This window comes from Oncorhynchus kisutch, linkage group LG26 (assembly GCF_002021735.2).
Source record: "Oncorhynchus kisutch isolate 150728-3 linkage group LG26, Okis_V2, whole genome shotgun sequence".
NCBI classification, from domain to species: Eukaryota; Metazoa; Chordata; class Actinopteri; order Salmoniformes; family Salmonidae; genus Oncorhynchus; species Oncorhynchus kisutch.
This window is the reverse complement of record NC_034199.2, coordinates 8,987,744-9,012,642: the sequence shown is the minus strand read 5'-3', so window position 1 is coordinate 9,012,642 and position 24,899 is coordinate 8,987,744. Positions and strand designations below refer to the sequence as shown.

The window sequence follows — 24,899 nt, the reverse complement described above, 5'->3', positions numbered from 1 at the left end:
TTTTGGTTACTACATGATGCCATTTGTGTTATTCCATAGTTTTGATATCTTTATTATTCTACAATGTAGAAAGTAGTAAAAATAAAGACAAATCTGGGAATGAGTAGGTGTGTCCAAACTTTTGACTGGTACTGTATACACTACCGTTCAAAAGTTTGGGGTCACTTAGAAATGTCCTTGTTTTTGATAGAAAAGCAATTTTTTTTGTCCATTAAAATAACATCAAATTGATCTGAAATCCTCAAGTCCTCAACTGGCAGCTTCATTAAATAGTACCGCAAAACACCCATATCAATGTCAACAGTAAAGAGGCGACTCTGGGATGTTGGCCTTCTATACAGAGTTCCTCTGTCCAGTGTATGTGTTCTTTTGTTTGTGTTAATCTTTTATTTTTATTGGCCAGTCTGAGATTTGGCTTTTTCTTTGCAACTCTTCCTAGAAGGCCAGCATCCCGGAGTCTCCTCTTCACTGTTGACGTTGAGACTGGCATTTTGGGGGTACTATTTAAAGAAGCTGCCAGTTGGCGTCTGTTTCTCAAACTAGACACTCCAATGTACTTGTCCTCTTGCTCAGTTGTGCTCCTCTTTCTATTCTGGTTAGAGCCAGTTTGAGCTGTTCTGTGAAGGGAGTAATACACAGTGTTGTATGAGATCTTCAGTTTCTTGGCAATTTCTCACATGGAATAGCCTTCGTTTCTCAGAACAAGTATAGACTGACGAGTTTCAGAAGAATTTCTTTCAGACCCCTGGACTTTTTTCACATTTTGTTACATTACAGCCTTATTCTAAAATGGATTAAATAAAACATTTTCCTCATCCACACACAACATACCCCATAATGACAAAGCAAAAACTAGTTTTTAGAAATGTTTTTAAATGTATATATTTTTTTAAACAACTGAAATAGTACATTTACATAGGTATTCAGACCCTTCACTCAGTACATTGTTGAAGCACCATTGGCAGTGATTACAGACTCTAATCTTTTGGGGTATTACGCTACAAGCTTGGCACACCTATATTTGGAGAGTTTCTCCCATACATATTTTAAGATCTGGCCACAGATGGACCCCACTTTGAGAAACCCTGACTTAGAGTGTCTTTGGTCTTAGCCCTGCAAACATGGGGTTTGTTAGGTATGTGCAGGGGGACTGAGATACACCGAATAGAGTCTACAGTGTTTTTTTTTGTATACATGCCTTCATTATAAATGTATTAAGCACTGAGCAGATAGAAGTCTGATATTTGTACAAATATTTGTGTATCCTCTTACAGTCTGCAAAAATGTATAGCAAAGTCATGTCAACATCCCTCACAGAGAACGCCCATATAACTTAGTTAAAAACATTTTTTCCCCTGTTTTAGCACTTGGAGTCAATGAAGATCAACAAATTCAGTGCACACTGTCATTCATCTTTATTGATTTATCTATTGCATACATTCTGTGTAAACATAAGAATGTCCAAGACTCAGTGAACCCCTCTGGAACAGGGAGGAACCCAGTAGATTATGGGTACATTATTGAAAAGGCTGTGAGGTTACAGTTCAGTGTGCAGTAGACGCTTGGCTTTCTTCATGTTCTCGGCCACTGTGGAAAAAGGGGCACAATAGACAAGAAGCTTGAGAAAAAATCCATTCACCAGGGAAGGGTTCAATTCCATTTCAAGTCATGAAGAGAATGGGAATGCAATTCAAGAATTGACTGAAATTGAAATGGCCCCGACCCCAACCTTGCTTTACAAATTCTGTTAGTAGTCTAGATAGACCAAGCATTTCATTATTTTAAACTTGCAGCAATTACAGTAATTAGCTTAATTTCTTGACTAATAATAATCATGCCTTCACTTTTCAGATTTTAATTTGAGCAACTGACGCCTGGATTTGCCCTTATCACACTCTTTCCTACTTCTTCAGCAATTTTGTCAGAAAACTTCGACACACTCTTCCAGTAAAACTTTCATATAGTATTCACCCACCCCCTCACCCGCCCACCGTTTCTCCAGCTAACAACTATCCTTGAAGCATTCTCATTATTTTGTGGTTGCATCTCCCAACTCTCTGTCCCAAATGGTTAGTGGATGAGGTGGAGGAAGAAAGAGTAGAACCTATTAATAAGTCAGTTCAGTTTGTGTTCATGGAAGAAGAAACAAAAGTTGGGGGATGTGGGTGTGTGTGTTAAACACGTAACAGGAGGATAACTGAATCTCATAGGACCTCATTAGGGATGAAGAGAAGAAGCGGTACACTCACGGTACGGGATGTCGCTCGGCTTGTAGGTGAACATGTGGTTACTGTACTTCCCAACAAGCTCAGCACGCACAGTCATGGATGGATCTGTAGAAAAAAGGTGTGTGTGTGTGTGTGTGTGAGAGAGAGGGGGGATGGGGGTTGCAGAGACAGTTATCAATTTTGGAGGAGCACTATGCCAAAGCTTCAAAGCAGAAGTTATACATTCCAGACAGGGTTGGGTGTTAGAGAATGTCTGCAGCCACATGTTCCTTTCAACCAGAACACATCATTATGGGTGCACGAATAACTAGACTGTAATGCTTTATTCATACTATTCCATTTCTAACACTATGGCGACTCATACATTAGATTGATCCCTTAATCAAAAATGTATGTTGTCTGATTGTTATTAGGCTAATGGCTACTAATTAAAAGTAAAGTTATACGAGGCACTGAATACAGTCACATCAAGCATCTCACGGCAAGCATTAGACAGAGGGATGTACTGGGGATTCAGAATGAATGGGGATTTATTTCCTAATTGAGAGATGTCCTCAGATGACATGGTAGAAGAAAGACCCACCAACAAAGAGAATTCTTGGAACGTAGTGGCCATCTGGTGCCAGATTGGAGTCTGTAGTCTCATGCTGAAAAATATATGCAAATTACATTAAAACATACATTTATAATAATCAACATCTATCATCTCACCTTAACATTTAACATCTAACATGTATCTACAGGTAAGGAAATAATGAAACGCATGATTCAATGTTTTACCTGTGATTGGAACATGGTTATAACCCTAAAATTGCATTGCTTCCAATGAGAACATGTTGAAAAAGCATTAAAAAGATAATTACTATCAAATTGAGCATGACAAAATCCTCTTGGGCAAGTTCCTGTACGGCTTTATCAGCAGCAAACGCCTTCTTCAGAGCTGTCAAAGAGCCGTGACAGAAGGACAGTTAGTGAGAACCCCACCTTCAACCTTGACACTTTATACTCATGAAGTGGAATTTGTATATGCATTGCAACTCCTTTTGTCATTCAAGCCCTTACAAATGATCATGTCGAGAATACAATTAAATGTTGATACAAAGAGACCAGAATGAATTGTAAGGCAACAAAAGACCTTGGTTTGGGGGCCCACTGGGGTTAGATGAAGAATGTGCGAGTATAAAAGCACAGCAGTTATCACCTTGACTATGAGGACAATCCTCCATGTGATGAATGACCATCAGGGGCTTCTTACTGTTGGAACACGAGGACACGGTCAAAAGATGAACACATTCCACTGCAGAATAGGTGGTGGGCGGATGTGCTTACAGAGAAGCAAAGAATGTCTCTGGGAATATAGCAAACCCAAGGTCTGAGTGTCATTAAGGATATATGAGAGCACATAGGTTGTGCCAGTACCAAATGGCATTCTAGTCCCTATTCAGTGTACTACATTTGATAGGACTCTGGTCAAACGTAGTGCACTTTGTAGGGAACAGGGTGCCATTTGGGATTTAGCCACTGAGTAAATATGAGGATTTCAGTTTCAATTTGATTTGTTTCTCTGGGGTCATTGAATTAATGGGGCATAGTGACATAATCATTGTGAGGATAGGACTGTGACATAAGCAGATACACTACATGACCAAAAGTATGTGGACGCCTGCTTGTCGATCTCATTCCAAAATCATGGGCATTAATATGGAGCTGGTCCCACCTTTGCTGCTATAACAGCCTCCACACTTCTAGAAAGGCTTTCCACTAGATGAAGGAACTTTGCTGTGGGGACTTTCTTCCATTCAGCCACAAGAGCATTTGTGAGGCCAGGAACTGATGTTGGGTGATTAGGCCTGGCTTGCAGTCGGCATTCCAATTTCTCTCAAAAGGTGTTCGATGGGGTATTACAGGCTGCAGTCCTTAAGAGTTTTTTATTTATTTTAATTGTACCTTTATTTAACTAGGCAAGTCAGTTAAGAACAAATTATTATTTTCAATGACGGCCTAGGAACAGTGGGTTAACTGCCTTGTTCAGGGGCAGAACGGCAGATTTGTACCTTATCAGCTCCGGGATTCGATCCTTGCAACCTTTCGGTTACTAGTCCAACGCTCTAACCACTAGTCTACCTGCCGCCCCAGGGTGCGTCACTTGAGTGGGTTGAGTCACTGACGTGATCTTCCTGTCCGGGTGGCACCCCCCTCAGGTTCGTGCTGTGGGGAGATCTTCGTGGGCTATTACTCAGCCTTGTCTCAGGATATTAAGTTGGTGGTTGAAGATATCTTTCTAGTGGTGTGGGGGCTGTGCTTTGGCAAAGTGGGTGGGGTTATATCCTGCCTGGTTGGCCTTGTCCGGGGGTATATTTGGACAGGGCCACAGGGTCTCCCGACCCCTCCTGGTTCAGCCGCCAGTAATTATGCTACAATAGTTTGTGTCCGGGGGCTAGGGTCAGTCTGTTATATCTGGAGTATTTATCCTGTCTTATCCTGTGTCCTGTGTGAATTTAAGTATGCTCTCTCTAATTCTCTCTCTTTCTCTCTCTCGGAGGACCTGAGCCCTAGGCTAATGCCTCAGGACTACCTGGCCTGATGACTCCTTGCTGTCCCCAGTCCACCTGGTAATGCTGCAGCTCCAGTTTCAATTGTTCTGCCTGCGGTTATGGAACCCTGACCTGTTCACCAGACGTGCTGCCTCGTCCCGGACCTGCTGCTTTCGACTCTCTCTCTCTACCGCACCTGCTGTCTCTAACTCTGAATGATCAGCTATGAAAAGCCAACTGACATTTACTCCTGAGGTGCTGACCTCTTCAACCACCGTTATTATTATTATTTGACCATGCTGGTCATCTATGAACATTTGAACATCTTGACCATGTACTGTTATAATCTCCACCCGGCACAGCCAGTAGAGGACTGGCAACCCCTCAGAGCGTGGTTCCTCTCTAGGTTTCTGTATAGCACTTTGTGACATCGGCTGATGTAAAAAAGGGCTTTATAAATACATTTGATTGATGAATTGTTTACACCTGTCAGCAAAGGGTGTGGCTGAAATAGCTGAGTCCACTCATTTGAAGGGTTGTCCACATGCTTTTGTATATATAGTGTAGCTATAATAAAATGTTTCACTCAGACATTTGAAAGATTGTTCTAATTTTCAAATGTACGCCACTAACCAAAAAACACAATTGCAATGTGATATGTCTTGTTGTGTATTTTGTCTAATATCTCTGTCTTGTCTTACCTTTCTGTCATTGTCATCAGGGCTTCCTCATAGGTCTGGACCCAAGTAATGTCATCCCCCCATCCTGAGGCAAAATAAAAAAATATATAATAAAATATATACGCCACTTAGCAGATGCTTTTATCTAAACGTGACTTACTGTCATGCGTGCATACATTTTACGTATGGTTGGTAACGGGAATGGAACCCAACTGAGCTACAAATGACCAGATTGGACCAGACTTTAATTTGGTGTTAATGTAATGGCGGATGAGGGGCTGTTTTTAGTAGTAAAGTCCAATGGAGGTGAGATATGTTAAGTCTTACCTCTTGAGAGAGTTTGAGGGCCTTTCTTTGTTTTCTTCTGTATGGACACCTCCATGCAGGTGACAAAGAGCAAGGCAAAGAGAGACCACCGATACATGGCGTTCACCAGTTCTGAGAGAGAGAGAGAGAGAGAGAGAGAGAGAGAGAGAGAGAGAGAGAGAGAGAGAGAGAGAGAGAGAAAAGTCAAGTCTACCTGTTAAACATTTTTTTTATTTTTTTTTTACATGGTACCCTATACAAAAGAAAATCTCATCAAAATCCTTACCAAAAGTGGTGGTCAGATTCTCAACTACAATGCCCTATGCAAAAGCCAACTTCTTAATAATCTCCAAATCTCACACCAAATCTCAGGTGCACTGGCCAGTTTACATTTATTTTACCAGTCAGTCACAATGAGAGTAAACCTTCCTTATGATAGTTGAGTAAGATCTTCACTGCCCTCTCTTTCGACTATCTGTCTATAGACTATAGACCTCAAAATCATTTCTGCATGCCAAGGATCTTGATTTAGGATCTGACAATGGAGCAATGAATGAAGACTTTGCAGGCTGTGTGTCAGAACAGGATTGACCGGTTTAATTACAATGATGTATGTGTTAGAATACTTAAAGCCTAAATGGCACAGTGAAAGGGCACATAACAATCTAATACATTTGTATATTGTCTATCACTCTTGCCCATATAAAGTGAAGTGTCATTAAAAAGGGACCCTGTTAAAAAAACATTTTTTTGATGTTGCTATTTCTACACAATTTCCTTATGAATATGCCTAATTACTGTATATGCCTACTAAAACAGGCCAAACTTGTTTGTTTAAGTGTCCCATTTCCTTAAAGTATTCCTTTTCCTGATAATGACACAGGTATATTAGACTAGAGTTTTTCTAAATGCTAAAACAAAATCCTGTACCGGTATACTGCATTTTAGAGTTAGTGTAGATAATGTTCATTTATTCACAACTTCTAACCATTTATTTGGTTGTCAGTCTGCTTCTTCTTTGGCCAAATGGCCAGGGGGAAAATAAAGGTTTTAAACATTACTGAATGTTGACACCGATAGGCGTATACGCTACCCAGATTATTCAAATGCTGCACCAAGTGAACATAATAATGGTACAGGTTTCAACTGAGAAATGTTTTTCAATAATATAAATATCTTACCTATTGCACAGGCGTATGAGGAGTGTCTGGAGCCTATGTCCAAGCTGACAGTAACTTGGTTTTGATTTTCAGGTCTTTTTATAGACAACAGGACTTACCAAACAGGTATGGGATTGGCATCACACGAAACAAAGCAAATTAATTGTAGCACACAAATGCACTGTAATAGGAATTTCACAAAAGGAGATAAGTTGTTGCTGAAGTCTATCCAATTTATTACAATTTGCAGCAGGGATCCACAACCCAGCATAGAAGAAGATAAAATGTCTAACTGGCTTCTTGGAGACAGGCCCTTTATCCTAATCAGACAGGACCAAAAGTTCTGTAAACACCAGACCAAGAGGCTCGCAGGAAGTCAAAACAAAAGTCAGTGACTTTGTCAGCTGCTACAGAATCACACGTCTCCACAGAATGTCATCACTAAAATACAACAGTGAATAATCAGTGTGTCCTCGGTCCTTGAACCTTCTGTCTGGCGTCAATCACTATCCACAGATGTGAGAATAATCCATAACATTCAGCTTCAAGTCTAGTGACCATCAACCTACAACTTGAGTGTCTCAAACAGAATCCTGAATATGTGTCTTACAGAAACTCGTATGTGGTACATTTTCACAACTCTTAGTGGAAAACTCCAAACTGGTCACATTTGTAACGCAGCCAGTCTTCAAAACCTGTTATTATGCACTCATTTGGACAGTTAACATCGCTCACCGCACAACCATTGATTCAAATATATATGTTTCTTGTGAAATGTAATGAGAACATTGGTTTAATCACCAAAACACAACATAATGGGATCTTTTCAATTTAGTCGTTTTAACTACCAGTTAATCCAATAGCAAACAATGCTAGATACGCGTTTCAAATTGCCCTTAAAAGTTATGAAAGTAAAATGCTACAGTACTATAAATTACAGTAGATTACACCGTTTTCATATTAGGCAATAGACTTACGTAACCCAACAAAATTGACAGAAAATCCATAAATTCCATAATATCTATCCAATGTGTAATCAAAGATGTGATCAGTGAAGACATCCCCCAAAACCCATTCATGCAACAAAAAAAAACATAGGTGTACTGTTTGTAATCAAATGTAAGAAATTAAATTAAACAAATGAAATGAATGAAAATAAAACAGAACGTTTAGCACGCATTCATTTGCATCAAGCCTTTTTTAATCATTTGGCCCCCAAAAAACGGGAAAAAACCTTTGGCATAGCGAATCAAAGTTTGACATTGGTCTGCATTGATGATGTCACGGGCCTCATCCATGGCCCGAAAGAGGGTGTCACGCTCATGGGGATGGCTATCTTCCACTGCCATGCTGTAAGAAATTCCTCAATATGGTTGAGGAAAGGAGAGTATGGGGTCAGGTATAGGGTCACGAATCGGGGATGGGCTGAAAACCATGCCTGAACCACCTCTGCATGTTGGAACCTGACATTGTCCCACACAATGACATAGGTGACCCCTTCACCTTGACAAGCCTGCTCAATTTCATTGAGAAACACAATGAGGTGTACAGCGCTGTAGGATCCAAGTAATAGCCTGTCCTACCACACCATCTTCAGAGATAGCTAAGCACATGGAGATGTGTTGCACATGAGGTTCCGCCCGCAGTTGCCGAGTGGTGGCCAGGTTGAAGCACGCTTCATCAACAAAGACATACTTGTGATGGTTCACAGCAGCATCAAGCACCGTCACCCTCTAAAAATATATTTTGTTTAGTTATTTTTACAGTATAGTTCCAATATGATATTGTGAAGTAGCACAATAGCAACAGTAATACAGTATATAGTGCTGTACCTGAACATACTCAGCCCACCGTTGTTTCATCCGGTCGTTGTTTCTCTCAAAAGGCACCAGGTAAATGTGTTTCATGGATTGGGGTGAAACTTATCTGGCAGCCTCTGCCACGGTAAGGTCTCGGCTTTACCACATGGTCAACGATGATGGCCCAGACTTCATTAGACACAACAGTTCCCTGCCGTCTGCCTCCCTCTCTCTGATGTCCACCTCTTTGACGGTGCCCATGCCCACCACTTTGAACTCTTTGACGGGCCCCTTGTCCACGAGCTCTTTGATTTCTTCCTCTCCCTTGCTGTCTATCCTGCCACATGTTGAAATTGCAAGTGTTCACACACCCCTTTGAGTAGTCATTATGTATGGTTATCATGTATCATACAAGTGATTTAGATGTTTATACTTTACAAACACACAAAATCCATAGTAGACAAGCCAGTTTAAAATCTATAGGTTTACCAAATGGATAAGTGATTAACAAATAAACACAGTTGGATTAAGTGATGGTCAAATGTATTTAAACAAATGAGAAGATAATCATATGAAAAGTATTGTGAGCATTGCGTTTTGAAAGGCAATGACTATACAAAAGGTATTTCTAGATGAAACACTGATTAGGTTAAGTAAAAAAGTCACTGTGTGATTCTGTGTGCTGTACTTAGTCAATTGAAGTCGTTTTTAACTGTAATGCAGTTGATTGGTGAAGATTACATGAACATACAGATTATTGGGGTTGACATCCATACAAGCATTATACTTCCGATTTGTACCTCAACATTGTGAAATACACATATACAAATAGCCTAAATGTAGTCCAATTTTGCTCTGGGGCAATGAGGAGGCTCCGGATCTTTCGCCCACAGCATATTTCCCCACGCTTTTCCATGACATTTGCATCGTTTTGGTCAAGTTCTTTTACTGCATTGTTAGTTGTTGCTATACTCAGCCAACGGCGCTTGACAACCGTGAACGCTTCGCGCAGGCGCATTTCAGATGAATAATGCATTGTGGGATTGGACGCTATTGACATAGCGACAGGAGAGCTGGTAGAGAAACAGTCTTTTTCCTATTTTTTTATCAATAGTTTTGGGGAAATTATCATTCCAACAACTGCTATGAACGCGTCAGTGGCCAAAAAGACCCAAGACACTTTGGGGAAAGTGATAAAGAAACCGCCGCTTACTGAAAAACTGCTCACCAAACCGCCGTTTCGATACCTGCACGACATATTCAGTGAGGTGAGCGATTACTTTACTGGGTAACGTTAGCTATGTAGCTAGTTACATAGGTAGCTAGCTACATAATTTATATGGGTTTTTGGATGATTTTTATATCTAGCTAACATTAGCCCCTGTAAAAACTAGCTAGCGAGTTTAGCAAATGTTAGCTGGCTATTTACTCATGAAGCAGTTGAAAATATTTCCTTCATTAAACAAATGAAATATCTGCCACTGCACTTGCTCACTTTAGCCATCTAACTGCCAGGTCGTTTTGTCATAGGACAAGTGTTGTGAGGGTGTTATGAAATGAGGCCCAACCTTCTATTCTAGGTGACAGTCAATGAGTTTCTCTTAATGCACCTGGATTGCTTGTTTGGAATAGAACTGCCTTTCCTTAAGGTATGGTGTTAGGGGGTTCACATAAACACAACTTTTAGAGCTGAACATACCAAATGATACAACATAACGTCAGAAGCATAGTGCACTTTGCTTCATGTCAGTAGGCCTTACCATTGATGTGTCTGAATTCTGGGTCAAAAGGTCACATAAATCAATGGCAAAGCCTTTTTCCAAAAATGGCACCAAAATGACAGGTGGACTCAGATTAACAAACTCAAATATCTCAAGACAAGAATGACAACATGACATTTTCAGGGGTTATACAATAATATGAGCATGTTAAAATTAAATGCACTATATATACAAAAGTATGTGGACATTCAAATGAGTGGATTTGGCCATTTCAACCACACCCATGGCAGGCGGATGTATAAAATCGAGCACACAGCCATGCAATCTCTATAGACAAACATTGGCAGTAGAAGGGCCTTACCGATGATCTCAGTGACTTTCAACGTACACTGTCATAGGATGCCACCTTAACAAGTCAGTTTGTCAAATTTCAGCCCTACTAGAGCTGCCCAGTCAACTGTAAGTGCTGTTATTGTGTGGAAACGTCTAGGAGCAACAACTGCTCAGCTGTGAAGTGGTAGGCCACACAAGCTCACAGAACAGTGCTGCCAAGTTCTGAAGCGCGTAGCATGTAAAAATCGCTCCAGTTGCAACACTCATTACCAAGTGTCAAAGTGTCCATGGAAGCAACGTCAGCACTATAAACTCTTCGTCGGGAGCTTCATGAAATATGTTTCCATGGCCGCACACAAGTCTAAGATCACCGTGCGCAATTCCTTGTGTCCGCTGGAGTGGTGTAAAGCTAGCCGCCATTGGGCTCTGGAGCAGTGGAAACCCGTTCTCTGGAGTGATAAGTCACACTTCACCATCTGGCAGTCCGACAGAAAAATCTGAGTTTGGCGGATGCCAGGAGAATGAAATCTGCCCCAATGCATAGTGCCAACTGTAAAGTTTGGCGGAGGAGGAATAATGGTCTTGGGCAGTTATTCGTGGTTCATACTAGGCCCCTTAGTTCCAGTAGTTTTGCTACTGCTCTCAAAATTGCTGCCCTGAATTTAGCAGGCGATGTTGACAAAGATCAGTGCAAAATTTTTGTGATGGACTACTTTTTGCACACTGTCAGTGTGATCTGGAGTGACTTCAAATCAAATTTTATTTGTCACATACACATGGTTAGCAGATGTTAATGCGAGTGTAGTGAAATGCTTGTGCTTCTAGTTCCGACAATGCAGTAATAGCCAACGAGTAATCTAGCTAACAATTCCAAAACTACTACCTTATACACACAAGTGTAAAGGGATAAAAGTGTAAAGTACATAAAGATATATGAATGAGTGATGGTACAGAGCGGCATAGGCAGTAGATGGTATCGAGTACAGTATATACATATGAGATGAGTATGTAAACAAAGTGGCATAGTTAAAGTGGCTAGTGATACATGTATTACATAAAGATGCAGTAGATGATATAGGGTACAGTGTATACATATGAGATAAATAATGTAGGGTATGTAAATATTATATTAAGTAGCATTGTTTAAAGTGGCTAGTGATATATTTTACATCAATTCCCATTATTAAAGTGGCTGGAGTTGAGTCAGTGTGTTGGCAGCAGCCACTCAATGTTAGTGGTGGCTGTTTAACAGTCTGATGGCCTTGAGATAGAAGCTGTTTTTCAGTCTCTCGGTCCCAGCTTTGATGCACCTGTACTGACCTCGCCTTCTGGATGATAGCGGGGTGAACAGGCAGTGGCTCGGGTGGTTGTTGTCCTTGATGATCTTTATGGCCTTCCTGTGACATCGGGTGGTGTAGGTGTCCTGGAGGACAGGTAGTTTGCCCCCGGTGATGCGTTGTGCAGACCTCACTACCCTCTGGAGAGCCTTACGGTTGTGGGCGGAGCAGTTGCCGTACCAGGCGGTGATACAGGATGCTCTCGATTGTGCATCTGTAGAAGTTTGTGAGTGCTTTTGGTGACAAGCCGAATTTCTTCAGCCTCCTGAGGTTGACCTCACGCTGAGGCTGCGCCTTCTTCACGATGCTGTCTGTGTGGGTGGACCAATTCAGTTTGTCTGTGATGTGTACGCCGAGGAACTTAAAACTTACTACCCTCTCACTACCCTCTTACTACTTGACACAATGCGGACCAAACAAGCTGTACAAACAAAATGAGTTAAAGGAGTTCTAGTCTGATGTTGAGCGTTCATCCATGCATACATACGGGTAAGAGTCGAGCTACATTTTCAGATATTATACGGTCCTAATTTTGTCAGTCGTTTTCATTACAAGTTAAAGCATACTGTTAGCTAGCAAGTGAACATCAGCTTGCTGGCTCGCTAATGTTACGTGTATGACCTGTGTAGTAATATTATTTGTATCTCAGAAACCCATTTGCATTTCTAGTTATAGTATAATGTTAGTTAGTTAGCTAGCTAGCTAACACTGAACAAAGTTATTACAGCATTTCATGCATAGTGGCTAGCTATGACAATCAGTTTGTATTGCTAGTCGTATGGGTTGGGATTATGGTTCATTGTTTAGCTAGCTAGCTACATGTCTAAACAAAAGACTCTACTTGATTACATGACCCATCAAGTTTGCCATAATCACTCCCAGACACACCTGGCTATCTATTGTATTTCAGGAACATGTGTACACGTCTGGACAATAGTGATCCATCCACTTAGCTTAGAGGGCTCATCAATAGTGACCCATCAAGTGTGTCTGATAGGGGTGTGCTGACATGGCCATACTCATAGTCATAATCGTATCGTCGGATTGGATGATACTCGTGATAAGATAAAACAGAAGTGTTTTAATATGCCTAAATAGATGTTGGCAAAATACCTCCCTGCACATTCTCACTGCATAAAAACTGCAGATTAGAAGCAGCACATGGAGGGGTGTGTGTGTCCTCAATTTGCAGGGGGCTGCCAAGTTTGCTGTCACTCAGTCAGAATGCGCAATAGCGTTATCTTTTTTCCCTACCCGTTTCCACATTTAATAGCAAATGTCCTCGCCATGTGATTTATCATAGTAGCAGGTAGGAGCAATCTGAATGATCAGACAGAAAAAAGGAAAAGTGATCGGGTGAAATTATGAAGTGAGTGGACAGAGAAATACAGCTTCACTGTATCCAGTCGGAGCAGCCGGATCAACGTAAAGCCCACCCTTCTCTTTACAGACAGGCAAACGAGCCAGTTTAGTTATTTAGACTACGCACATGACTGACTCAGACAGTACAGGATGGCTTAGAAACTCTGTGACTGACACATGAGAAACATGCTTGCTGGCACCAAAAAAACATTGTTTTTCCGATCACAGATAATTACAAAAATACTCTGATCATAATCACATCCAAACAATGACCCATATCCTTTACAATACTCATTTTGTCCAACTAATCGGCACACCCCTAGTGTCTGGGTAAGCATCATCTAATAATCATCAAATATTTGTATCTAGACATGTTCTATTTTTGATATTGCTACTATCCAAATATGCAAGTAACCATTTGACTGTATCGTTTACACCTATATCTTGTGCATGTGACAAATACACTTTGAATTTATTTGATATAGTGTGTGTTTACCAGAGACACTAATGTGAAGAACAACATTACCTGCACCAAAGTCCGATTAGGATATAGGCCTAGATAAAGTGTATTTTAACCTGGAGTTTTTCGTTATTGTAGGCTAATACTTTTACCACTTTTAGTCTTTTAAGTCTTTGTTTTTTTACTACACTACCTTACTCACTCTGTTTAGCACATGACCTCACATGTGAATCCTTTAAAGAGATGGCTGGGGTTAAGGCTTAAGAGGGCGTGAAGGTTGCTGAATAGGTGAAGACAAAGAGGAGCTCACCAGTAGGTGTACCAAAATATTCAATGGCCGTTTTCTCAAAAGTGGGGTTACAAGTTTGTCAACTTTCAGAATTACTTTCCCATTGCTCCTCAACTGCAGTGTATGATATATATATATATATACACAGTGGGGCAAAAAAGTATTGTCAGCCACCAATTGTGCAAGTTCTCCCACTTAAAAAGATGAGAGAGGCCTGTAATTTTCATCATAGGTACACTTCAACTATGACAGACAAAATTAGAAAACAAAATCCAGAAAATCACATTGTAGGATTTTTAATGAATTTATTTGCAAATTATGGTGGAAAATAAGTATTAGATGTGTGTATGTGTATATATATATATATATATATATATATATATATATATACACACACACACACACACACACACACACACACACGTGTGTGATATCATTTTCTAGCTCTGAGTCTGTCACATTGTCCTTCTGCTTGTTTGATGGCTCTGCAGAAGTTGTAGCAGGACTTGTTGTACTTGTTTGTGTCCTAAGCCGTAGTCTCGGGGTTGAGGGCCAGGCAAGAGTAATTCAGTGTTTGAAAATAAAGAAATTCAATATATATTTGTTTTACATTCTTTGGGGAGAACCCTGGAATGACCCAAAAGGCTTCCCTGGTAGAGGGTTTGCTAGTGGCTGGGTCTGTGCCACAGTCTATACCAGGCTCAGCAAAGAATATCCAGGCAGAGCAAAGAATATCCAGGCAGAGCAGCCTTTACAAAACTACATCACCTGGACACAACACACTCTCTGAGCCAGCGTGAGGTCATAGGTAATTCAGGGTTAGTTGCTTTTGGCCACGTGTTCTTCCCACAAGCAGCTGAGTTGAGTACACTCTTTAACCCCATTTCAATTGGTAGTATGTTGTCTCTTTCTAACTCCTCCTTCAGTTCAGTTTGTTTCACCTTTCAGTATATGCTCATACATATTTGATTAAGTGTGTTAGCAAGCGTGACTCCATTGTACTGATTATCCAAGTGTTTTCCCCCACTGAATCTAATTTAAGCTAATTGTATTGAAGTTGACTCCTGCTTGTTAAAATAGGACATAGGCCTAGTGGCTAGTGCTCTACTGTGTTGACCAAAACTTACACTTCTGAGTGTAGCAGTAAAAAAAATAGCCCCTGTGTCAGGCTACTGGATTTGTCTTTAAAATCATAATGGGGCAACCACTGAGCAGGCTCCACTTGTCCAGCTGCCATAAATTGGCCATCTTTCACTTAAGCAATGGGGAAGAACCAACCAGAAAGTGTTTCTGGATATGAGTTTAAAAAAAATAACCTGGCGCAACATGAGAGCAGGCGCAACTTGCCTGACTGGCTCAGTTCACTTGCCCCTGACAATAGACCAACTCTTAACGTCAATCCCTGCAAAGCATTCTATCCTCTCTCCTACAGGTGATCCGGACCACTGGCTTCATGAAGGGACTCTATGTAGAAACAGAGATGAAGTCAGACAATGTGAAGGTAAAACATTTCCTCCATTTGATCACTTGATGGAGGCTATTTGTGAAACTCCAGAACAGATTGTTGCAATAGGCCCCCCTGCCTATGAATATGTAGAAATGTAATATTGTTGTACTACGTGTCAGCTAAGCTAACAGAAGCTCAATTATTTTGAAAAACTGAGTGCTATTATATAAAAACATTTTTTTGTTGCATTTACAACTTGTCTAAGTCCTATCATCAACTGATTTCAGCCAGTGTATGGCTGTGTTTGAATGAAATGTTGGCGTTTTGGCAGTTATTTAGAAAGATTTATGGAAATAAAACTTTCTGGGTAGCTAGCTAATAAACGTACAGGGCAGATAGTGTAAAATTATGAATTTGAAGAATTTATCACAGCACTAGCAAACCATGGTTGACCAACTCCCTGACCAAAATGGCTGACCTTTATTTGTCTTAAGAATGTTCATGTTCGTTCTACTATTATTATTTCAAATTCTATGAAAGAGACACTCTTTGCTCTGGCTCGTCCACTGCTCTTTCTCTCAAGCCTTTAAATGTCAGCTGTGTTGTGAAATCCAGGTTCTGGAGAGCTCGGGGGCTGAACGGTGATAACAGAGCACCCTGCTTGATATCAGTTATCACTAAGCCCAGGTTACTTTAGTGGCCAGCGTAATGTTACACTGTTGACATGGAGCTTAGGTTGTAGTCTCAACTGTGCCTTTCTGGGAACAGATCACAGATGAGGACACCGTTTTGGAATAGGCTGTCTCTACAGTGTAACACCCATAGTTTCGTTGTTCGTCAGTGTGTAACTAGAAAAGGTTAAGATTTCCCTCAAGTGCACATGGTGGAAAGGGGTACTTCATATTGTTCGGTTTCTCACACACACACACACACACACACGTCTGCATGAACTCTCCAGTAGTCTTGTGTACAATGATATCAATGGAGGGCGCACTTGAGAAAATGATGTAAAGAAACGAGTCTCAGCAGTAGGGCTGTTGCGGTCATGGAATTTTTAATCACGGTAATTGGCCAGGACCAGGACGCTCATAATCTAACGCCTGCCTCAGATCACCCGTAGAACACCGAAGTGTGTCGTTAGAAGCACTTTATACACAGAAGATCTCCGCTAAACAAAGCAACACACGGTTTATCCATCTCTCTCTGACCGCCGATATAACTTCAGCACAAAGTTGCCTAGAAATACAAAGTTGCCAATGTCTTTGCAGTTGATGCAAACAAACGACATATACAAACAAAATATGCTTCAAATGAAAACCAGGATGGCTACATTGAAATATAAAGATTATTGAAATACATTTAATGTTTAATCGAGTTCTATTTGCTCATTTGTAGGCTACTGTCTGGAATTTGTCTCAATATATTTCATGATGTGTAGCCTGACGTGCACAATGATGTGCCAAATCTGTGATTTTATTGCGTTTTTATTGGGTAAGCATTAGAATGCTTTCTCTCTAGGAGCTGATCCGTCATCAGTGTTATGAAATCATTCTAATGTTAAGGAAAGATTTGAATTGAGAAAGCCGATCTGAGAGCAGCGCCCACTTTTTTTTTCTCCTAACTATAATTGTAATAACAATTTGAATGGCAAAGACTTTGCTGCCATAGGAATAGAATGCATAGAACGGGTGTCCCCATATTCAAGTCAAGGATGGCATAATGGGAGGACTGGCGAGTGTACCCAAAGCAGGAAGCATACCCATGTTCTGTGATTTGTTGTTTCAACTAAACTGACATTATAAAAAATACATTCCATTGCATGAGCCACATCAGTTAACCCCTTACCTGTGGGAATTGCCCTACATGGATTGGGCTAAAATGAAATATTTCTTACAGAAGAAATATGGAATGCATATGCTTAACCATGGTAGCAATTAAAAGGGAGCATTTTGGCGATTTATGGGGAAATTATTACAAGCTGAGGACAGTTCACAAGACTAAATCCAAACATTACTCTGTTGATTTTATGTGTAATTTACATTTAGTACTTTTTTCCGCATTTGTTGATAACGAAATCTGGATTTCAGGAACATAATAAGAATGTTCTTGAAAAATGTGGGGTATGTGCAACATAAGACAAAAGATTGACACGGGTTTGAGTGATCGATAGGTGTAAGTGGTGTTTCCAAGTTGCCACATTCCTCTCCAAAGTGTGCACAGTTCCTAAGTAATTTCAATGTACTTTTATGACTCAAAGAAGAGTCTTCAACTATAAGGCGATTTTTTTTATTTTTATGTAATCTATTTATTTATTTATTTATTTGCTCTCATATACCTTTTGAGGAACTCGATCAAGCACACTTGTCGTTTTTTATGTTGTTGTTTGGAACACAGCCCCGTGTACCCACCTTTACACAATTACTCTTGTTGTTGATGCAATCCAAAAAAACGGGCATCATTTGAAAGCTTGTTCTATTGCCAACATAACTAGCTAAACTATAAAGTATGATCTTAGTGCTAGGCTTTCACAAGGCAATTCAGAGAAGCCGATTTTGTAGTTTTGGTTTGTGTATAGAATGGAGTCATGAGTGTATTTAGATGTGTGGTCCGAAGCAAATTTTCTACACAGTACAACAAACGGGCTCATTCTGTTCAGGACAACCCAGGGTATCTTGTGACTAACTCTACATCAAGCATAGTGATCATAAACCTTGACACTGTATAAAGTATTACATCAGTTTTATGATATGGAGCTGTGAAGTGCCCATTTGGACTCGCAGGTATTTGGCCTGCTTGTATGACATCAAAGCGGTATTTATTATAACCCTCGACATCTCATCGTTCAAAATATACTGAGTCCTCGTAATTTACAGCCTTTCCCCTCACTCAGAAAACAAAAAATATGCTAAAGTTGCCCAGGGAGCGGGAGGGATTCGGGAAGCTTTTTGTCACAAGTGGTGCTCAAATTCAGATGGTCTGTCTGTCAAAATCCATACAGAGCTGTGAAGCGGAGACGCTGAGCTCTGACGTCATGTATAGCATGTAACTGTACAGCCACTGCATTTTCAACCCGTATACGGGTAGGAGTGTAAAGGGCTACCATCATTTGATTGAACATTCTACATTACCATGGAAATTATTGCGTCAAAATACCAGGCAGCCATTGCGAGTGTACCCATTAGTTTGCCAGTCAAATTGCTAGGGTTAGCGGTTCCAAGCCCGTTCTATTATAAAAAGTTTTCTTAAACCGTTCTGACGTTTATTTTCATGACTGCCTTCATCCTTAACAGTCGTTTTATACGGTAATTGCGTCAGACCTACTTAGCGGTTTTGTTATGCTAACCTCGGAGGGAAAAAAACATTCCCGTTGGATGATGGACTGGGAACAACAACTTTAAGACCTTTCAATCCCTTTCTACCTCTCTCTCTCTCCTGCAGGATAAGGATGCTAAGATGGCTTTCCTGCAGAAGGCCATGGACGTGGTAATGCTGGTGAGCGGTGAGCCGCTGTCGGCCAAGCCGGCACGCATCGTAGCCGGCCACGAGCCCGAGAAGACCAATGAGCTGCTGCAGGCTATAGCCAAGTGCTGCCTCAACAAGGTCTGTCTGCTTGGAATGATCCATGTACACACACACACACACACATAGTCCACAAAAGGGCCTAAGCAACATACTGTAACAAATACATTTTACATAGACAGGAGAGGGCACTTCTCCCAGACATTGTAAAGAACACAAGATGGGCTAATTCTTGCTGCAAATACCTTGGTCGATTCTGGCGTACATGCACACTGGGGGAAAAAATGTCACACATCAACATTACAACAGAGTAATCCAGATAAAGGTCATGCATGTTTACGCACACTATTGGAGCTCCTGGGTCTGAAGAGGATCATTCTAGTACATTTTAATTGGACCCAGCCAGTGTAAATAAAGGGCTTCGAGCTCAGGGGAACTCTGCCATGCCTCCCTGAGGTTTCATTGTAGCAGAATGTTCATACACATGTAGATTAATCGAGTAGCTAGCATACACCGCATTGATTGTAACAAGGACCACAATGGAAATAAGTCTGTAGACTTTGTGTTTTTAATCCTCAATAGTTGATGTATTGTTGTACTCGAATGGCTGACGCAACTAGATATGTATGCTACATAGGGCTTTAAAAAATGTAATTACATTTATTATTGACAGACCGGTGTGCAGGTTGTTCTGGATAAAGATTGATGTGTGCTAGTAATCTGCACTCCCCATACAATACATCACCTGGAAAGAAAATTAAAATCCCCCCCAAAAAACTTCATGAAAATTCACACAGTATGGTAGAATGTGAGTTAACGATCATGACGGTCCCCTGTGTCATGTCGTCCCTAGCTGTCCAGTGAGGAGGCAGTGAAGCGGGTGCTGACGGGGGACAAGCTGGACCCCAAAGGGAAGGCCAGCACCTCCCGTTCCCAGGACAAGGAGAACCGGGAGGGACGAGAGCGCCACAGAGACCGAGAGGTGAGACCAGACACCTAGAACTCATCGAGTGGACAAGACTTATCCCCTCAGACCATTCTAATTCTATGGATATCTGTCACCACTAGTTTCTGTCATTCAAAAACCAGTTTCTCTTTTCAACTTTAACCTCTAACTGCATCTAGACTAGTCATACCTGGGCCGTACTGCTGTGACTGTTTATTTTACCACAATGTGTTGAGGCTGGCGGAGATGGTGACAATGCAAGTGTGTGTGTGTCTCCCCAGGAGAGGAAGGAGATACGAGAGCACAGCGTCGGTGGAGGCCGGGAGAAGAAGGACCCGGACCAGCCCAAAGAGCAGGAGGACAGGCGAGGCAACAAGGAGAAGGAGCCCCACCGCGAGGGAGAGCGGTCGGAGAAGGCCCGCGAACGAGACCGGACCAAAGACCGCGTCAAGGACAAGAGCCGGGACCGAGAGAGGGACAAAGACAAGAGAAGAGAGAAAGACGGGGAACGAGACAAGGAGAGGGAGAAGGACAGAGGCGGAGAGAAGAGCAAAGACAAGGAGACACACAGAGCGAGAGACCGATATAGGGAGGAAGATGGAGACAGGGATAAACGGCGAGAGAAGGGAGAAAGGGAGAAGGCGAGAGAGACCAGACACAAACAGGGGGAGGAGAAGACCAAAGTGCCAGAGAAAGGGGACAAAAAGGTAGGGCATGTCAGTCATTCCATGGCTTTGTCCCATTTTAAATCCTTAACGTAACAGTAGCAGCACGTGTTTCTATGAGATCCGTGTGTGTGTTTTTTTAGGCCAGAGCGTCAGAGGAGTCAAAACACCGACCACATCCAGAGGAGCCCGGTAAAACGACGAAACCTGAACTAGCGGTAAGCTCTCCCCTCTCTCCAATAAGCAGTATCTACTATTGTCAGTCATCATTTTGGGTGCGCGTAGAAAGGAGTCATGAGTAGGGTTGCGGTGTTCATTACATTTTGTCAGACGGTTATTGTCATGCAAAAGGCTGCCGGTCTCATGGTAATTGAATGTTAGTTAAGATGAATATGGATAGCACCACTCATACAAGCTGCATACAAGCCTCTGATGAGCACCTTTGGAACATCTACATTTTAAAAATTCTAGTGAATCTATTGAATATACACCATCCCAATTAAATTAATTCTTTAGGTCTGCAGATCTAAAGAAACATGATATGGAAATATATTTCAGAGGAACAGAATTTAAGTTGGCCTACTGTAATCTGGTTATGCACCGTGCCATAGGCTGTAGGCTTGTTCATTTAGCAGACAAGATATGCTTGTAAGTCATGTGCCATTATTTTATATTATTTGATTTTATAGTAAGAACAATATCAATGAACTGAGTGAAATAGAATGGATAATTTTCCCATTCTGGAGCGAGAGTGCACGCATATGAAGTGATCATTTGAAACAGGTTCTATATGCTAGATTTAGTTATTTGGCAACTTCAGTGAATGATAGACACCTTGGAAATATATACAGTGCCTTGCGAAAGTATTCGGCCCCCTTGAACTTTGCGAACTTTTGCCACATTTCAGGCTTCAAACATAAAGATATAAAACTGTATTTTTTTGTGAAGAATCAACAAGTGGAACACAATCATGAAGTGGAACAACATTTATTGGATATTTCAAACTTTTTTAATAAATCAAAAACTGAAAAATTGGGCGTGCAAAATTATTCAGCCCCTTTACTTTCAGTGCAGCAAACTCTCTCCAGATGTTCAGTGAGGATCTCTGAATGATCCAATGTTGACCTAAATGACTAATGATGATAAATACAATCCACCTGTGTGTAATCAAGTCTCCGTATAAATGCACCTGCACTGTGATAGTCTCAGAGGTCCTTTAAAAGCGCAGAGAGCATCATGAAGAACAAGGAACACACCAGGCAGGTCCGAGATACTGTTGTGAAGAAGTTTAAAGCCGGATTTGGATACAAAAATATTTCCCAAGCTTTAAACATCCCAAGGAGCACTGTGCAAGCGATAATATTTAAATGGAAGGAGTATCAGACCACTGCAAATCTACCAAGACCTGGCCGTCCCTCTAAACTTTCAGCTCATACAAGGAGAAGACTGATCAGAGATGCAGCCAAGAGGCCCATGATCACTCTGGATGAACTGCAGAGATCTACAGCTGAGGTGGGAGAGACTGTCCATAGGACAACAATCAGTATATTGCACAAATCTGGCCTTTATGGAAGAGTGGCAAGAAGAAAGCCATTTCTGAAAGATATCCATAAAAAGTGTCGTCTAAAGTTTGCCACAAGCCACCTGGGAGACACACCAAACATGTGGAAGAAGGTGCTCTGGTCAGATGAAACCAAAATTGAACTTTTTGGCAACAATGCAAAACGTTATGTTTGGCCTAAAAGCAACACAGCTCATCACCCTGAACACACCATCCCCACTGTCAAACATGGTGGTGGCAGCATCATGGTTTGGGCCAGATTTTCTTCAGCAGGGACAGGGAAGATGGATGGAGCCAAATACAGGACCATTCTGGAAGAAAACCTGATGGAGTCTGCAAAAGACCTGAGACTGGGATGGAGATTTGTCTTCCAACAAGACAATGATCCAAAACATAAAGCAAAATCTACAATGGAATGGTTCAAAAATGAACATATCCAGGTGTTTGAATGGCCAAGTCAAAGTCCAGACCTGAATCCAATTGAGAATCTGTGGAAAGAACTGAAAACTGCTGTTCACAAATGCTCTAACCAACCTCACTGAGCTCGAGCTGTTTTGCAAGGAGGAATGGGAAAACATTTCAGTCTCTCGATGTGCAAAACTGATAGAGACATACCCCAAGCGACTTATAGCTGTAATCGCCGCAAAAGGTGGCGCTACAAAGTATTAACTTAAGGGGGCTGAATAATTTTGCACGCCCAATTTTCAGTTTTTGATTTGTTAAAAAAGTTTGAAATATCCAATAAATGTCGTTCCACTTCATGATTGTGTCCCACAGTTTTATATCTTTATGTTTGAAGCCTGAAATGTGGCAAAAGGTCGCAAAGTTCAAGGGGGCCGAATACTTTCGCAAGGCACTGTATATATACATATATATGGGCTGCATGATGCATCCTATAGGCTATTGATGATTTAAAAGTCTCAACAACAAAAAAGCTTGCGCTCTGTTCCTTGCCTCAGGATGCACACGCTGTTCTCTCATCAAGTGATCATATTTTCATCCATCAGACTTCTCAATTTAATCTTGTTTTTATTAATATGTCAAATTAGTTTTGATTTAATGTGGCCCGTTATCAAACGGTTAAGAGAAAAAAAGGACATGTAGTCCATATGCACTGGAATGTTGAATAGAGGCCACTTTCCCGCCGGGACGTTTTTCGCTCATGTTGAGTAGGCTACTCCGGTAATTTCGCTGTGCCACAGGTGATATTCCACCCAAACTCTGTGTGCCATGGGCTCTCCAACCCTGTTCCTGCAGCTACCCAGTGCTTAATTTGGGAAACCAAGTGAAATCTGTTCGGGAACAACGATCATAATATGTATTCACAACTAAACATATTTCATTAAGCTCCCCAGTGGTGCAGTGGTCTAAGGCACTGCATCTCAGTGCTAGAGGCATCACTACAGACCCTGGTTTGATTAAAGGCTGTATCACACCCGGCCGTGATTCGGAGTCCCATAGGGTGGCACACAGTTGGCCCAGCGTCGTCCGGGCCATCATTTGTAAATAAGATTTTGTTCTTAACTGACTTGCCTAGTTTAAATTTAAGAAAAATAAAAGCTGTTGACAGCCCCTCTCTCTGCGTGCTGAAGAAAGGAATGAAGGAGAGAGTAGAGGAGATGTGGTGAGATATTCTGTAGCTAAAGGTAATGTGCCAGTCGTAATTGTGAAGGGAAAAAAAGTCCTATTACTAGGCTATTCAAAATCTAAAACAAATTCACTATAATTGTTGGATAAATCTGAATGAGTTTAATTTAGGCTAAACCAACTGTACCAAAGATATCTTAAATCAGTATTTAAAAAAATGTTTTTCTGCATGTGTAATATACGGTTGGTTATGTATTGTATAACGGCACAATCATTATTTTAATTCAGGATTTTTTATATATATATATATATATATATATGCCTATGGTTATGCATAATCTCTAATATGCATAAGGGTGTTTTTGAATTATCACCTTAGAAAAATCTGTCCATTTCGTTTTGTTAGGCTTTGAAACAACATCCACAAGGACCATGTTTTAACCTATTGTTGAACTTCTTTCTTCAAATTGATCAATCACAGTGAGTTTTAAAAGCACATACTGTTTTTTTTTAAAATTATTATAATTTTTTACCCCTTTTTCTCTCCAATTTCGTGGTATCCAATTGTTGTAGTAGCTACTATCTTGTCTCATCGCTACAACTCCCATACAGGCTCGGGAGAGAGGAAGGTTGAAAGTCATGCGTCCTCCGATACACAACCCAACCAGCCGTACTGCTTCTTAACACAGCGCGCATCCAACCCGGAAGCCAGCCGCACCAATGTGTCGGAGGGTACACCGTGCACCTGGCAACCTTGGTTAGCGCGCACTGCGCCCGGCCCGCCACAGGAGTCGCTGGTGCGCGATGAGACAAGGACATCCCTACCGACCAAGCCCTCCCTAACCCGGACGACGCTAGGCCAATTGTGCATCGGTGCGCGAACCCAGGTACTCTGCTGGCACAGCTGGCGCTGCAGTACAGCGCCATTAACCACTGCGCCACCCGGGAGGCCCAGCACATACTGT

The 24,899-nt window shown here is 41.3% G+C and overlaps 2 protein-coding genes across 3 annotated transcripts in view; one reads left to right on the top strand and one right to left on the bottom strand.

Annotated features, from left to right (window-relative positions):
* Positions 1–1,391: 1,391 nt before the first annotated feature.
* agr1 (anterior gradient 1) lies at positions 1,392–7,177 on the bottom strand. Its single transcript, XM_031806012.1, has 8 exons — positions 6,930–7,177; positions 5,770–5,880; positions 5,464–5,527; positions 3,430–3,482; positions 3,092–3,168; positions 2,812–2,875; positions 2,250–2,333; positions 1,392–1,587 (listed from the first exon to the last, which is right to left on the bottom strand). Exons 2-8 carry the CDS (start codon positions 5,864–5,866, stop codon positions 1,538–1,540), a joined length of 489 nt encoding a protein of 162 aa, XP_031661872.1. The 5' UTR covers positions 5,867–5,880; positions 6,930–7,177; the 3' UTR covers positions 1,392–1,537.
* Positions 7,178–9,689: 2,512 nt separating this feature from the next.
* traf3ip1 (TNF receptor-associated factor 3 interacting protein 1) overlaps positions 9,690–24,899 on the top strand; it is a 43,683-nt gene continuing 28,473 nt past the window's right edge. The window contains exons 1-6 of one of the 2 annotated variants that reach the window (XM_020461752.2): positions 9,691–9,975; positions 15,642–15,710; positions 19,095–19,256; positions 20,029–20,157; positions 20,403–20,828; positions 20,930–21,004. In XM_020461752.2, coding sequence (XP_020317341.1) covers positions 9,853–9,975; positions 15,642–15,710; positions 19,095–19,256; positions 20,029–20,157; positions 20,403–20,828; positions 20,930–21,004 — 984 coding nt within the window. In that variant the 5' untranslated portion in view covers positions 9,691–9,852. Of the gene's footprint in view, positions 9,976–15,641; positions 15,711–19,094; positions 19,257–20,028; positions 20,158–20,402; positions 20,829–20,929; positions 21,005–24,899 lie in introns of both variants that reach the window. The other variant, XM_031806011.1, reaches the window with a different exon arrangement.

Bases quoted from the DNA above. Each gene is read 5' to 3' on its own strand.
- agr1 (XM_031806012.1), bottom strand. From the start codon at position 5,866: ATGTATCGGTGGTCTCTCTTTGCCTTGCTCTTTGTCACCTGCATGGAG. The intron at 3,483-5,463 runs GTAAGACAAGAC...GTGTTCCAACAG, and splicing joins CTGATGACAATGACAGAAAG to TAAGAAGCCCCTGATGGTCA. The intron at 1,588-2,249 runs GTGAGTGTACCG...CTTTTTCCACAG, and splicing joins GCCGAGCGACATCCCGTACC to TGGCCGAGAACATGAAGAAA.